Here is a 15,500-nt window from a genome sequence, read left to right as displayed (position 1 = left end):
AACCCACCCTGGGCAGGGAGTCAAGCATGTTCAGCTGTCCCTTGGCATTTGTGGCGAATTGGTTCTGGGACCTCAGTGGACACCAAAATCCACGAATGTTCAAGTCCCTGATATAAAGTGTGTAGTATTTGCAAATAATCTAAGCACATCCTCCTGCGTACTTTGAATCATCTCTAGATTACTTATAATACCTAATACAATGTAAATGCTATATAAACAGTTGCTAGACTATATTGGGTTTTATTTCTATTATCTTTTATTGTTGTATTATTGTTTTTTAAAAAAATATTTTTGATCCATGGATACAGAAGGCCAACTGTATTTATTGGGTTTTCTCTAATAGAGGCAATCCACACCAAGAAAACCTTGGGGGCTTCCTGGCCCACTCCTCTCCCTGCCACTCCCCAGGGAGGTGGGTCCCAGCATTGCCAGCCCCAGCCCACTTCTTACCAGTCAGCATCTCCATCCCATAACCAGAATCTTCCGAGGGCAGATGCCCAGGCATCGAGTCTGTCATTTCCTCAGAGGTTGGTGAGGGGTCTGGAGACAAAACTCTGAATGACAAAGGCATCTCATGCCTGTCCCATCCCGTCATGATCCCTCAGGGACCACCCACCCCTGCATGCCTACAGACTTTAAAGGAAGCCGCACTCTGGAACTCCGGGAGGCAGGCTTAGAGATCATCGGTGCCAGAGGCCAGGCAGGGGCCCAGAACCGTGTAGGCTCCCAATGGTTACGCCCATGCTGAGCCTCCAGAGGCTAAGTACACCCCTCTGGTTACAAATGTGGAAAGTAAGGCCTGCTGGTTCTCAGTCTGGATCAAACTCAGATCTTTTCACTCAGTCTTTATCTTCTCTCTTTGGCCTTGCAAATTCCAGGGAAGCCTGGCCAGAGGTGAAGGCTGGGGGAACCTTCTAGAAGTTCTGCACTGAGAGCAATGATTCCCAACACAGAGGGCAGGCATGGCTGAACAAACATGTTCGGTGCCCCTACCACTCTCAGAAACAACCTAGAGAGACACGGCCTGGAGTCTTCCTCTTGGCTGGGGGAAGACCCTGGGGAGGCAGGCAGAGGGACAGCCCTGGTTTCAGCAGGCACAGGAGCCCTGCTTTGGGAGCTGCTCAATTCCTGGAGGTTCAGGCAGGGGTAGCCGTTCGGATCTCTGTCCCTTACCTGGGATGGTGACCTGAATGATATCCAGATCCTCTGGCTCAATTTTGATCGGCCTCAGCCCACCTAGTTCTCCGGACGTTCCTGTGAAGAGGAAACGTAGGATAAGATCAGGTCTGGGCATGAGCTTGGCCAGGCAGGGCAAGTCATTCCAGAACATTCCCGTGTCTGTGACTTGTTTGTGAGCCCCTAGGAAAAGTCACGTCAGCCCCCTGGCTCCTGCCCAGACCAGGAACGGAGGGTCAAGCAGGCCCTCAGGCCAGCCTGGTGTCTCCAATTTATAGATACAGCAACCAAAGCCCACAGAGGGGAAGCTGCTAGCCCACGGACATGGCCAGAGGGAGTGGTGACACCAGGACCCGGGTCTCCATCTCCCCACGCCCCCTCTGCCACTCTCCGCCCCCAGGGCGCTCCCAGCATGCACCTCGGCAGTGCGAGGCCTGGGGGGTGAGGGGCAGAGGAGACTCATTAGTCCTCCAGGCTCATGGTCTGAGCTGGTCTCCCCCGTCCTGGCCCTCCAGCCCCATGACACACACAGTGGGTCCTAATCCTCCTCACCTGGCCCACAGTCTTCTGAGATGCTGCCCTTGTCTGACCTGTGAAGCCAAGAAATTCCATGGCATCAGTCTGGTCAGGGACCACCCCACCCCAGCTGTATCCCTCCAGGAAGTCAGGGGCCTGACCACATCCCTCCAGCCCTCCATACCCACAGAACAGTGGTCCTCCCTGGCCCTCCTGCCCCACAAGGTCCCCAGGGCCCTGTCTCCTGGGATCACCATCTCCTGGCTCTCCCAGCCAAGCTCCTGCTCACTGTCCTGGTGAACTGTCTGGATGACCCCATTCCCCACCAGCTGGGAGCTCCTAAGACCAGGGCCTGGGTCTAGCCAGTGTGGGAGCACCCAGGTTCAGCCCAGTGGAGGCTTGGTCAGTGCTCGTTGGGGGGACTGAGAACTGTAGGGACTGCCAGCCTGGAAGGGGGAAGGAAGTCTGGGGAGGGGCAGGGCAGTGAAGAGGGGCAGGGTCCCTGTGACAAATGATTCCGTGAATTCCCTCCCTTCCTCCCAGAGCACTGCAGTGGGGAGGCCTAGGCTGGGTGTGGGGATTCTGTGAGAAATGGACCATCCCTGACTTCCGGGAGCTCAGAGCCTGGGTGGGGGCCACTGGGGATGGTCACCAGGCCGCGTGCTGCATGCAGGGCCTATGGGCTCTCAGGGCAGGCACTGAACTAGCATGGGCATTCGAAGCTTCTGACAGAAGCGATATCCAACTAGATCCTGAGAGTGGAAGGTAACAGGTGGGATCTCCCTGTTCTGCCTTCTCTCGGTTCTCCCTGCCCATGGTGAGCTGTGCATGGGTGTCCATGTCTGATGCCCCAAGTGCTTGCAAGGGGTGTTGCGGTGGTGGGAGCTACCCTAGGCCTGGCCCCTACCCGCAGGTAAAGCTGCCTTCATCCAGAGAGGGGGTGGCCGTGGGTTGGGACCTTACCGAGCAGTCCCGGCCAGGTCGAGGATGGAGGCCCGAGAGACTTCTGCAGAGCTGTCCTCTGGCGGGCTGGCTGGCTCCAGTTTTGTGGGGTCTTTGGTAAACTTGTTCCCTGGGAGGAGAGTCAGGGAGGTCAGGACGAAGGCTCTCTGGCCTCCTCTTGCCTGTGGGTCACATGGGCAGGGCTTTTTGTGAAGCTCCTAGCTCGGGGCACTTGGGATGGGGTCTGGCTCTGCCCCTCCTGGGGGTTTCTACATCCAGTCGACAGCCAGGAATGGATCCTGAGGAGAGACACCTCCCCTGGCAGAAGGAATAATGGCCCTGGTGACCGAGGCAGCCAGGGATCTAGGAGATTGAGGGCAGGAAGGGAGAGAGTGGCCAGAGAGGTGCAGCTTTGGGGGAGCCCCAGCCCCTTTCCTGAGGGCTCTCTCAACCCCAGAGAACACGCTGCTGAGGCTGAGGCTGAGAGAAACTGCAGGACAGGCTCTCATGTAATTATGTAAGGAACCCAGAAGAAGGCGCTCTTAGCAATACCCATTTCACAGATGTGGAAACTGAGGCCCATAGACCTTGCCCAAGGTCCCAAAGTTGGTGGCAGGCAGGGCCAGAACCAGGACCCAGGCAGGCTGCACCCCAAGGTCCGTGCCTCTCTTGCTAACCCAGGCAGGGCCTGCCTCTTCCTGCTGAGGTGGCCACCAGCTAGTTATGGCCTGAGCCAGAGCCACTAGCCTGGGGTGCAGCCACAAGTAGGTTTCAGCTCCTTTATCTGCACAGCAGACAGGAACAGACTGCTTTCATAGGACTACTGAAAATTAAATTAAATTAAAATGCGCTAGCGGCTTAGGAAAAATGTGGCGCATGTTAGTGTCCAGCAAATGTTAGCTGCATTATTTCCTGTCCAGGGCATCCCAAGCCGCAAGGGTTTGTGGGACACTCTGATGGCATCCAGGAACTGGGGGCCTATGTCCGTCCCAGAATACAGAAGCCACAGCCCAGAGGGGAGGGACTGGAGAGGGCAGGGTCTGGCATCAATGACAGCTCAGGCGCTGCTGGGACATTGGCTTGGAGGCTTTGGAGTGGACCAGCCAGAACCCACTCACCTGTGAAAATCCGTTCATCAAACATCCTGGGGAGAGAGCAGAGACGGACATGAGCACGGTGCAGGCTCCAGGGCTCTCCCGGGGCTGAGGTCCCCTTCGGTGATGGTCACAGAGTCCCACATGCACAGCTACAGCCACAGGCCTGGGCACCGAGCTGGCCACAGGTGAGGGTAAGAGAAGGCACAGGCCAGGCCCCGGGTGGTCCTGGAGGGTCCAAACTGTTCATCCCAATGCCCCGGGGCCTCTTGCAGCCCGAGCTCTCCTTGGCGCCTCAAGCTGCTCCCCGCCCATCACCAGACTGTGAATGACTCATTCGTTTATCCCTTGGGCTCTTCCCCACACCTCCTGTATCTCACTCAGTGACAGGCATGGGGACAGCTGGGGCTCCTGGGGCTCTGCCTGGCTGGAGGCTGGGTGGAGGCTAGCAGCCTTTGGTGCTGTGCTCAGGGACGTGGCCTCTACCCTGTGGGCAACAGGGAGCCCCTAGGTGGCATGACATGGTCAGAACACCAGGGGATGGATTGGAGGGGAGAAGGCTGGGGGCCCAGGAGCCGTTCAGGGACCTGAGTCATCAGATAAGATCGGGAAGCCCAGGCTAAGAAAAGGAGGCTGGAGTCAAGGTGGGTGAGGGGACCTAGGACCACCAGCCTGCCACCTGCAGGGCTGGCGTTCTGTCTGCTCTACCCTCAGCCCCCGCCATGGTGGTGCCTGGGGGATCGGGGGCCTCAGGCAGCTGGTTTAGGGGGCACTGCAGCAAAGCTTACTGGACAGAGCACGGGGCCTTCATCACTAAACTCAGGCTCTAGGTGAGAGGAATGAAGGGACATCTGTCCGAGACCCACACCCGACAATGCCCTGGGGGAGACTGGCAGGAAATTCAACCAGAGGCAAAAAAGTCGGTCACAGAGGCAGAGACTGGGTCACGGGGTGAGACCCGGAGCATAATCCTAAACATGACTTCCTATTCTTATTCTGAGAGGCCCCGGTACCCACTGTTCACACATCTGGATCTTACCCAGCCAAGCAGCAAGCACAGGGCGTAATGCAGGGGAAACTGGCTTCCCTTCCGAGAACTGCTTCCTCAGCCCCACCCAGGAAACAGAGGCCACCAGCATGGACTGTGGATCTATTATCTACAGGATTATTTCTTTATCAGGGAGCATGGGGTAGGGAGCAGGTCGCAATGGCACGGGGGCTTTCGCAGGTCCTTGGGTGGAGGGGGGCTGGGGCAGATGAAGGGAGAAGGTCAGACGCCCTCATGGGTTGCTGGACTGGAAGGCCTGATTGACAGGCACTGACCAAGGGGTTGCTGTCAGGCTTCCTAGCACAGTCCTGAGTTCTAGAACCCTCTCCTCTCAAGTTCCTGAGAATTTGGAGGCCAGAGCTCAGCATAAGTTGGGGTCAGGGGGGAGACCCATACTACCAGTCACAAGCCCCACAGGCCTTGCTGAGGACAGCCTTGACCTCCCCCACGCCACACACCCCAGAGACACTTGAGCCAGGGCAGAGATTACCTCCTGGCTGCTTCTTAAGTGCTCTTCTGTCCTGACTCACTTCTGCTAGGATGACCTCAAATGCTTAGCAGATGAGGCCGGGTGTTAACAGAGAAAAATGCACCAAGGGCTCAGAACGCAGCAGCCACTGTTACAGACCCTTCACCCATATCCCGTAGTCTCCAATCAATACTCTGAAGCATGGATATTATTAGGCCTGTTTTACATAAGTGAGGCACAGAGCAGTTAAGTAACTTGCCAGAGGACATACAGCTGGGAAATAGTAAGGCCAGCATTTGAACCCAGGCCGTCAGTGCCAAAGTGCTTAACTACACTTTCGTTCACAAGGGAAATGAAGAAAAAGGACTTGTGTTTGTTTATTGAGCATCTGCTACATGTCAGATGTGTTACGTCCACTTCCTCATTTTATGTTGAAAAAACCTGGCAGAGGGACATCACTGTCCCTGTTTTTACAGATGAGGAAGCTGAAGCTCAGGAGAGAAGCACTGCAAGTGAGTGGCTTCAAGCCTGGTCTACCTGACACCAAAGCCTCCTCCTTCCGGAAGCCTCACAGGCTTGCTGCTCAGGTGCTACTGATTCCTCTACACCTGGGAACATGTTGTTTTATTTATTTTATTTATTTTTTTTTTTTTTTGTCTTTTTTTCGTGTCCGGCAACGGATCGCAACCCTCAGTGTCGCGCCCGGACCAGGACCGGCAATGGGATCGCAACCCTCGGTGTTGCACCCGCACCTCGCTCAGCCAGTGAGCGGGAACCGGTCTGTATGTGGGATCCGATCCCTCGGCAGGAGCGCCGCCGCGCTCCCAAGTGGCGCACTGTAGTAGTGCGCCACCGGGCTGGCCCAACATGTTGTTTTGATGCATCCTCAACTCATCACACAAGTAACCAACCCCCATGATAGGCAGTGGTCTCCAGGAGCAGGTAGGGACAATGCCTGCTGTTTTGTGAAGTCCTCAGCAGAGCCCAGGGGCTGCAGGAGGCGCTTGGCAAACACTGGTGAAGAATAAGGCAGGCTACAGTTTGGATCGTAGACACAATGAGGCCCTAAAACTGTGGTCAGGCACGTAAGGGATACCCTTGCTGCTTTCTTCTCCCCTAGTCTCCTACCATGAGTCAACTGAGGGAAAAGGACTTAGGCAGCAGCAAGAGAGATTTAAGCTAGACATGAGTAAGCACTGCCCGAGAGAAGGGCGATGAATTTTAATTCACCTCCAGAATAATTTATCAAGTGGGGCCCCATGGCAGGTGCTGTGAGGGATACAAGAGGAGGTGAGGAGGGTGATAAGCGGGGGAAAAAACCACCTGCTACCAGGGGGTGACATTCCTTCCGAATGAGGACAGGGGAGGGCTTTTAGAGGCAGAGAAAATAGAGCCCTGAAAGACGAAGACAGGTGGAGGGCGGGTGGGGAGTGCTGCAGGAGGAAAGGGCTTGAGCAAGGCTTATAGGAGGTAGGTGAAGGGCTCACAGGCAGAGAACACGCCCGAGGGCTGTGCCTGGTCCTGGGCTGGGGATGCAGACAAGGTGCTAAGTCTGACAGGCTGGAGAGTGGGGTTTTATCCTGGGGGTGTGGGCAGAGAAGGGTTCCAAGCCAGAGACCACGCGGTCAGAGCTGACTTGCAGAACTGGCGCCCTCCCTGGCTTCCCTCCCGGCCTCCTTTGCTGTCTCTGCTCCGGCCTCCCATGTGGGGATCCCTGGGGTCCACCTGGACCCGCTTCTTGCCTCTATTTCTCTCCTCCCTCAGCCATCTCTTCCTGGCCCATGCTGATAACGCTCAGATTTTTATATCTAACTCAGACCTCTCTCCTGAGCTTCTGACATCTCAATGTGGCCTCTGACAGTTCCTTCTCCTGAGCATTTCAGATTTAACATAATCAAGGTGAACTCATTGTCCTGCCCCTGACACCTGCTTCCCCAGTCAGTACACTCAGGGGGTCCTTACCTCCATGCCTCCCTAACCACTCCACCTTCAATCCACAGCAAACCCTATCACGGTTCAACATCTACCCCACACCCAGCCACTTTCCCCCTCTGTCCACCAAGTGGCCCAGCCCCAGCCCCATCACCGCTGGCTTGGACCACTGCCTTGGCCCCCCCAGCCGTCCCCCACCTTTGCTCCTGTCTCCCTAGGCCCCACTCTTCCCCCAGCAGCCACAGGGGCCATCAGATCCTGGCTCTGGCCTCCAGCCACCCTGCAGAGGTCCTTCTCACAGCTCTAGAACAACTCCACGCTCTCGGAGTTGACCCCCAACCTCTGCTCTTGCTCCCGCCTCCTCACATCCTGGGCACAGGACAACCTGCCCAACACTCTGCCCAGCTCTGGGCTGGGCAGCCCCTTCTCAGCCACCCAGCTTTGGCTCAACGAACTTCTCCGTGGCACCCTGACTACCCTCCCCTAATTATCTCTCTTCCCTGACCCTGCTTATTTCCTAAGCTCTGAGCAGCAGCTCTCAGAGGGCATGAGCCCAAATCTGGAGAAGCATTTGTTCATCTGTTCATTCATTCCACAAATACATACTGGGCATCTGTATCCACAGGGACTGTTCTAGGTGCTGGAGGTTCAGGAATGAGCAAAACACAGCCCTGCCGTCAATCCCTGCACATAGTTCTGCAGCACCCAGCAGGCAAGTGCACGGGCTTGCACACACTAGGAGCATGCCCCAGAGAGCGTCCAGAAGCAGCTGTGTGGGAGGTAGACAGTGCGGCTCTGCCTGGAGGCAGGGGGCTGGACAGCAGGCCTCTGCCCCCCACCCCACCTCTAATCACTTAGGAGGATGCATCCAGGAAGTCTGGCATTGCCGGAGATGTGGACTCTGGCTTGGTGGTAAGTCCAATCAGCTGTGGGAGGTGGAAGACAAGGCTGGGGGGTGGGCGGCAGCAGGAACCCTGGGGGCTGCAACTCTGCAGGCTGCTGTGCCAGGCCCTCCCCCACCCACCCACACCTGCACCGGGGGAAACTGGCAGCTGAAAGGACAGGGAAGGTGGTCAAAGTCCCAGCAGACAGGGCTGCCGGAGGGGAGGGTGTGGAAGGGAAGAGGCTGGTGACCTGAGCTTGGGTGAGCTCCCCTCTGACGGCAAGTAAGTTCAAAGGCCTCAGTCTTTGTTGGGGGAGGAAAACACTGCTTATGCAGAACCTACCAAGTGTCTGATCGGGCTAGGCTCTGCCTGCCTTTGCCATTCTGTCCTCAAAAGAGGCCCAGGAGGAGGCCATGCAGCTTAGTTAAGGAGCCGAATTCTCTCCCAGGCCCGTATGATTCTGTCAAGTCAGGGAACCCCCTTCATTTCACCCCCGCCCCGTCGTTGCCTCCCCAGGCGCCTGCCCAGCCTGGACACCGCAGTACCCTGAGTCCTTGGCCAGCCCAAGGCAGAGGGCACCCCACACCCCACCCTGTACCTCTTAATGATGAAGTGGATGCTGTGCCGCTCCTCCAGGATCCGCTTCAGCTTGGGGACCCCGTAAGTGCAGGGGCGCTTGAAGGGGATCTTGTCTGGGATGCCCACGATCTCTACGGCCTCCGGGTCACAGGCGATCTTCCTGTAGGGGACGGGGACCATGTGGTCCAGGCCCAGGGCTTCCGCTGGAAGGGCAACGGCAAGGCTGAGCAGGAGGGAGGCTGCAGGACACAGGGCCCCGGGACTGCGGTCACGGGCACCTCCCACGGCCCCGATGCCACTCTGTCCACACAGCAGCCAGAGGCATCCTGCCAAAACATCACATCATGTCACCTCTCTCTTAAAAAATGTCCAAGGCTCCCATCTCACTCAGTGACGGCCAAAGTCCCAACTACATGACCCCATCACCTCTGACCTCAGCTGTCCCCTTTCAACCCTCAGTTTGCTCCACGCTGTTCTCTAGCCCCCTTACTGCTTCTTGACACCCCAGGCATACACCCACCCCAGGGCCTTTGCACCTGCTCCTCTCTCTGCCAGATCCTCTTCTTCCAGAGACCCACACGCCTGCCTCCCTCCCTGCCTTTCAGGTGTCTGCCCAAATGGAACCTCATCAGCCCAAAACAGCCCCCTCCAACCTCCCTACCCAGCCTGCTTAGTCTGTTACCGTGTGACACTCCCTGACATTACATCCGAATTCATCTACACCTCCGCTCACTGTCTAGGTCGTAAGCTCCACAGGGGCAGGGGTTTGGCTGACAGCCCCTTTCTGGGATCGAGATAGGGCCAGGCACCTCGCAGCTGCTCCCTGCACAGTCAGTGAGTGAATGAACAGCTTGAGGTCTGCTCGTGGCGGATGACTCCAGCGGCACAGGTGTGCCTGTCCTCCAGGCAGGGGCTCGGCACTCCTTTCATTCATCAGTGGCATAAATGAGACGATGCCAGAAGCCAACAGCTTTGCCAACAGCAGAGTAGACAGAATCCAGGCTCACGAACTGATTACTTGTTCTGTTTCTCTGGGCCATGGGACTGGTCACGTGCCATTTCAGTCACCCATTCACACCCCAGCTCCACGTTTTCATCCATTTGCTTCTTAAGCACCTACTATGTGCTTGAGACAAGCTGCTACTCTCACAGGCCTCTGTTCTTCCCCGGGCCTAAGAGGTCTCAGAAGACCAGCTGGGCTGGGCATCTGCTTCACCCCCACCTCCCCGTGCGTTCGCGACAGGCCTGGTCACACCGTCCTCTCTCAAGGCTCCCACATCTCCTCGCTGCTCCTCCAGCCCCTCCCCACCCTGGCCTACTCCTCTGGCCATACACGCTCCTCCCGTGTTCCTACAAGTGACCAGAGCAGGCAGAGCTGTCTAGGCCTCCCTCAGGCACTGGTGACATTGTTTTTCGTTGATGCGGCCCAGTTCTGCGTTGGCGGCTTTGGCAGCGAGATCCCACACTGAAGTCACACTTAGCTCGCTGTCAAATTAAACGCTCGAAATCTCAACAGCTGTCAAACCATTTCTCCCCCACCCCTACCATCACCCCCCCGCATCAGCAGCCACCCCCAGCCCCCAGAACTGGAGGGATCGGTTCTTCAAGTCTACATGAATTCGTCTCTGTTAGGGTTCATCTGTTTGCTGGGGCCTGTCTTGTCAGCAGTGAGGAGATTCCATGGACAGAGGCCCGACCCTGCCTGGCCCCAGCTGCTGCCCGTTGCATAGAGAACAGGAAGGGGCCGGTCCCTCCTCACCTAGTCTCAGCATCTTCCCACGTGATAATGTCCTTGAGCTTTCCTGAGGCCCGGGTTTCCCTTATTTCTTTATTTTTCTGTGTTTTACCCCCTCTGCACCCCCAGCCCCATTGCAGGCCCACGTCACCCAGATTTGGTGGCTAAAAGGACAGAATGGGGAGAGGGGCTGCTTGTCCAGGATCTGTGGAATGCCTCAGACTGCCCAACAACATCCCTACTCATGGGGTCCCCCAATACTCATGGGGAGCTTCCTTCTTCCCAAGGCAGCTGAAAGAAGTACTCAGAGGAGCTGGGGCCTGAGGAGGGGCAGACCACTCCACGCCCAACACTCCTTGGATTTGGCCCAAGTGCTGACATCTGGAAAAGGCCAAGCATCGTGGAAAGTCCAGAGGGCGCAACGGGCTGGAAGACTGCCGGCTGCCAAGGTCTCAATGGGGGCTGCCGTGCCAGCCTGGCTGGGGCAGAACCTTCCCGAGGCGGACAGATCCAGCTCCTCCCCTGCTCCCCTCCCCCTGCCACCCATCTGGCTCACACCTGCCTGGAGTGGGGGAGAGACTCCAGTGCAAACAGCCCTTTGCAGCACTGAGCAGAAGGGAGGAGTGGGTGGGCCTGGATAGCCACATCAAAGGCACCCAGGCTCTCCTAGACTCCTTGCTAAGGCCCTGGTTGCCTGGCTCAGCCACGTCCCAACATGGAAGGCTCAGCCCACACGCGCAGGCCTTCCCAGCCCCCACCCAGAGCAAAGGGCACCTCACCCATGAAGTCACCCCTGACTCCCCCAGCCTGTCAAGACCTTACCCTGCTCTGAGCTGCTGTCTTTCTCACCCCAACCACTAAATGCTACTGCACGCTAGTGCCCACTACTGTATGCCACTGCACATTGCCACTTGCTAATGTGCACACTGCATACTGCTATAGACACATCTCCAGCCACCTGCTGAAGCACCTAAGGAAGCAGAGTTGGCCTCGGTCACCCCTTTATGGTGCCTGGCAACAGGTGGGGGTTCAAAATGCATGCGGAATGAGCAAATGAACCAATGAGATGTGAGAAGGTAACAGATGGAAGGAAGGGACGTCAGGCGGGGAGGGAGGACGAGGAAGACCACAGAGGTGACAGAAAGGGGCAGGCATGGAGAGAGGCCCCACCCTGTCAGCTCCTGGCGAGAATGCTCAGGTTAGGGTGGAGAGTGACCACCTCGAGGCCCCCAGCCGGGTCTTCCAGCTCCTGGTACAGTGCCCATTCTGTCCCTCCACTGTGCAGGGAGCTCCCGAGGCCACTGACCCTCCTCTTGGCCCCGTGGTCCCTGCAACTTTGGGTGGGGACCCTCCCTCTTCTCTCTGGGCCCCTGCAGCATGGGTCTGCATGACTTGGGTGGTATTTAATGGCATCACACCTGGTGTGGCCACTGAGTACCTGTGGGTCTTGTATGACCTCCAGTGACTGAGAGCCGCCTGCCCAGGCAAGCACACACTGAATCTGACCACTGAGCGGGGCTTAAGGACGGGGCTCCCTAGAGGCTGGGCCAGGGAGTGAGCAAGGGGGCAAAGACCACTGAGGAGACAGTGTGAGAGGGCATGAGGGGATCCAAACACCTAGAGTGCGAAGGTCTCCGGGGCCATGTGGTCCAGCCACCCTGTGGTGGCTGTGCCATCCTCCTGGGCAGGAAGCTCGCCAACGTGGAGGACCCATGCCTGCCCCGGCTACTACATCTGTGTTTGCTGCCCAGAGTGTGGTGAGCTGACATCTGCTCTGGGCCTGGCTCCGTCCTGGGTGCCAGGGACACAGAGAGGGGCTGGGCTCAGTCCTGGCCCTTATGGAGACAGCCGTAGGCAAGGTGTCCCAAGTATGATGTGTAACAGAGAGGGAGCCATCAGGGCTCTGGGGGCCCACCTGGTCTGGGCTGGAGGCTGAAGGCTTCCTGGAGGAGGTGACCCCGAGCTGAGTCTTGAAGAACAACAAGGAGCTGGCCCCCAACAGGCGTGAAGGGCACACCAGGTGGGGGCACAGCACATGCACAGGCTAGCAGTGGGGAGGCGGCGTGGGCCGTGAGGGCTCACAAGCACGTGAGGCCAGCGGAGATTCTTCTGGGCCCCAGCAGGCACTCTGCCCCCATCCTGCCCACTTCCCACAGGGGAGTCCAGGTCTGGGGCTTTGCCATCAGTTCCACCCCCTGAAGAATCTGGAAGGGAAATATTGACACAACCACCCCCTACCCAGACAGGAGGAGCCCGCACCAGCTGACATGAGCGCTGACGGTGCGCGGGTGCCAGCATATGGCTCCCGCTGTCGTGTTGGGGACACAAGTGGTTCCTGTGTAATGAGATGCTCAACACGGCTGCCGGGGCCACACACGGCCACGACGCCCACTCACCATATCTGCTGTTAAACAGGATCTGCACGCACTCCCGGAGCGTGTTGATGTCCTCCGTTTCCTTTATGAAGGCGTCCCACTTCTCTATCAAAACACAGGAGGCACAGTGAGGGCCACTCAGAGCAGGGGCCCCACAGGACAATCACGCCCCTTCCACCTGCCACGACCACCGAGCCCTCTCCTCCAGAGCCCCTCTCCCTTCCATCCCTCCCCACCTGGGACCCCACACAAATCCAGGGTGCTGTGATGGGCTCCCTATCTGCTCTCTCCCATTGCCCCCAAACTCGCCTCTGTCCCCTACACAGGCAGTGTGTGCTGTGTAGGCTCAGCCCTGTCCATCCCAGGCCGTCCTGTCCTAGACGGACAGGAGGTTGGAAAAGTGGTCTTCCCGAGAAAGGAGGGGCTGAGTGTTGACCCTGAAGATCCAACCTTTGTGCCATGTACATCTGAGGTCTCACCTGGCCTAGGCCTTCTTGGCTCCCCTCAAAGCCTCAGCCCTGCTGGCCTCTCCCATAAAACCAAAGCCTCTGCCTTGATGTAATATGAATAACAAGAGTGATCATTTGGCCCATTATAATTAATAAAAGTAACATCTTTAACTTATTAAGTGCTTATCTGTGCTAAGTACTTTATATATATAATATCCTACTTAATCCCTCATGACAACTTTTAAACATAGATATTATTCCCATCTTGCAGATAAGAAAACTGAGGCTTGGAGAAGCTGAGTATCTCCCTGGGATCACCCAGTGGGATTCCGCCCCAGCTCGAGCGCCTGCCCACTAGCCTCCCATGACACTATTCCATCCGGATACTCAGGTCCCCTCCCTGCCATGGGTGGACCTTGTTTAGGTCAGTGGGTTCTCCATTCTGGTCCCAGGGGACTGGGTTTTCTTAAAAAGCCTCTTACTAGAGAGATGAGGCTGAGAACTCCACAAAGCAAAACTGCTGGCAAGTCTGAGTTTATTTCTCTTTGGTGTAACTGAATCCCAAATTTTCCTGCCATCAGTCCCTTTCTGCGGTACTTTTTAAATCTGTCCTGATAACACCAAAGTCAAGGGCTGTAGATCCCTGTACCAGCCAGCCACCAAAAAAACAAATAAAATAAAATAATATCTGTCCCCATAGTTTCTGAAAATTCCTACCTTCAAGAGGTGGAGCTTAATTCCTCTCCCTTTGAGTATAGGCTGGGTCAAGGTTCTGGCTTCTAGTGGACAGGACATGGCAGAAGTGATGGGGATTTCCAAGGCGAGGTCACAAAAGACACATGGCCTCCTCCTTATTCTCTTGGATCCCTGACTCTGGGGCAAACCAGCTGCCGTGTTGTGAGGACGCTCAGGCAGCCCCTTAATGGCCAGGCTGAGAGGTGAGTAACAGAGGCCTCCTGCCAACAGCCACGTGCGCGAGCTGGGAAGTGGGTCCTCCAGCCCCAGCTGAGCCCTTGGGGTTCACCTTGTCTGAACCCCGTGAGAGACCCTGAGCCAGAACCCCACCTACACTGCTCCTGAACCCCTGATCCACGGAAACTGTGAGATAATTCTTGTGGTTTTAAGCTATGTTTTGGGGTAACTTGTTATGCAGCAACCGATAGCTACGACACCTGGTTGTACTCACAGCCCCTTGAGCAGAGTTCCTCCTTCCTGTCACGAAGACCCCATGGACATGCTGCCCTTTCAGTGAGCGCCACCTCCAACCCTGGTCCCCAGTCCAGCCAGGGTGCCGCCGTGGGCGCTGTCCTACCTGACTTGTCATGAACGATGGAGAAGAGAATGCGCTTGGAGGCGTGGACATTCTGAATGAGGGGCCCACCAGGCCCGGGGGGCTTCTGTCCTGGACAAAGGACAGGAAAGGTACAGGTTCAAGGTGGGCCCTAGGAGGGGTGCCCCAGATCCAGCCCCAGGAACAGGCTCTGGCTCTGGGCTAACGGCCTCGCCTGCCACCCCAGAACTGAGCCCTATGATCATTAACTCCAGGCAAGTTCCCTCACCAGAGAACTAAGATAGCCCGTACCAGAACCTGCTATCCAAGTGCCAGATCAGCAAGATTGGGATGTCAGAGGTCACCTTTTCTAGGTGGGCACACTTGTTTCAGCATATAAGTCCTAAACCCCTTGTCATTCCACACACTTCTGGAGGTGAAGTGACCTTTTTTATCCTTCTCATACAACAAATATAATTTACAAGCACCTACTATGTGCCAAGCATACAGCAGCTCTCAAACTCGAGCATATCAGAAGTACTTGGCAGACACGTTGAAACAGACTGCTGGACCCTGCCCCAAACTTCAGACTTAGCAAGACTGTGCTGGGGCCTGAGAACAGGCGTTCCTAACCCGCTCTCAGGAGCAGCTGCTGCTGCTGATCAGTCATTTCATCACGATAAAGCCCTATGAAGTAGGTACTACCAGTACCCCCATTTTATAGATGAGGAAACTGAGGCTCAGAAAGGTAGAGATGGGCCTAGGATACACAGACACAGGGTAGAGAAGCCAGGATATGAGCCCAGATCTTCATCTCCCAGCTTTTCCTTGTTACACGCCCAGTACCCTTAATCCAGGCTAGGTATGTAATAAGTGCTCATTTAACACGTGTACACTGATTAGCCTGATTACTCCCTTCCTAGATGCCTCAGGGAGGCCCCTCAGGTGTCTCTTGGTCCCAGGCCAAGGACACTGTTCACAGATGGCTGAGCAGAGGCCCTGAGTCTGAGGGGTCTCAGCCAGGATGACAT

General features: G+C 56.5%; 1 protein-coding gene across 1 annotated transcript in view; it reads right to left on the bottom strand.

Annotated features, from left to right (window-relative positions):
• Positions 1–15,500, bottom strand: part of GTF2IRD1 (GTF2I repeat domain containing 1) — a 71,131-nt gene that overhangs the window by 46,739 nt on the left and 8,892 nt on the right. Inside the window, exons 6-13 of the mRNA XM_008570783.1 lie at positions 14,512–14,601; positions 12,772–12,855; positions 8,660–8,843; positions 3,753–3,778; positions 2,656–2,764; positions 1,729–1,766; positions 1,174–1,254; positions 451–540 (exon numbers count right to left, since the gene is read on the bottom strand). Of these exons, the coding sequence (XP_008569005.1) occupies positions 451–540; positions 1,174–1,254; positions 1,729–1,766; positions 2,656–2,764; positions 3,753–3,778; positions 8,660–8,843; positions 12,772–12,855; positions 14,512–14,601 (702 nt within the window). The remainder of the gene's footprint in view (positions 1–450; positions 541–1,173; positions 1,255–1,728; positions 1,767–2,655; positions 2,765–3,752; positions 3,779–8,659; positions 8,844–12,771; positions 12,856–14,511; positions 14,602–15,500) is intronic.

Source organism: Galeopterus variegatus, unplaced genomic scaffold, assembly GCF_000696425.1.
Source record: "Galeopterus variegatus unplaced genomic scaffold, G_variegatus-3.0.2 Scaffold631, whole genome shotgun sequence".
NCBI classification, from domain to species: Eukaryota; Metazoa; Chordata; class Mammalia; order Dermoptera; family Cynocephalidae; genus Galeopterus; species Galeopterus variegatus.
Note: the sequence above shows the minus strand (reverse complement) of the source record. Positions and strands in the feature narration are given on the sequence as shown.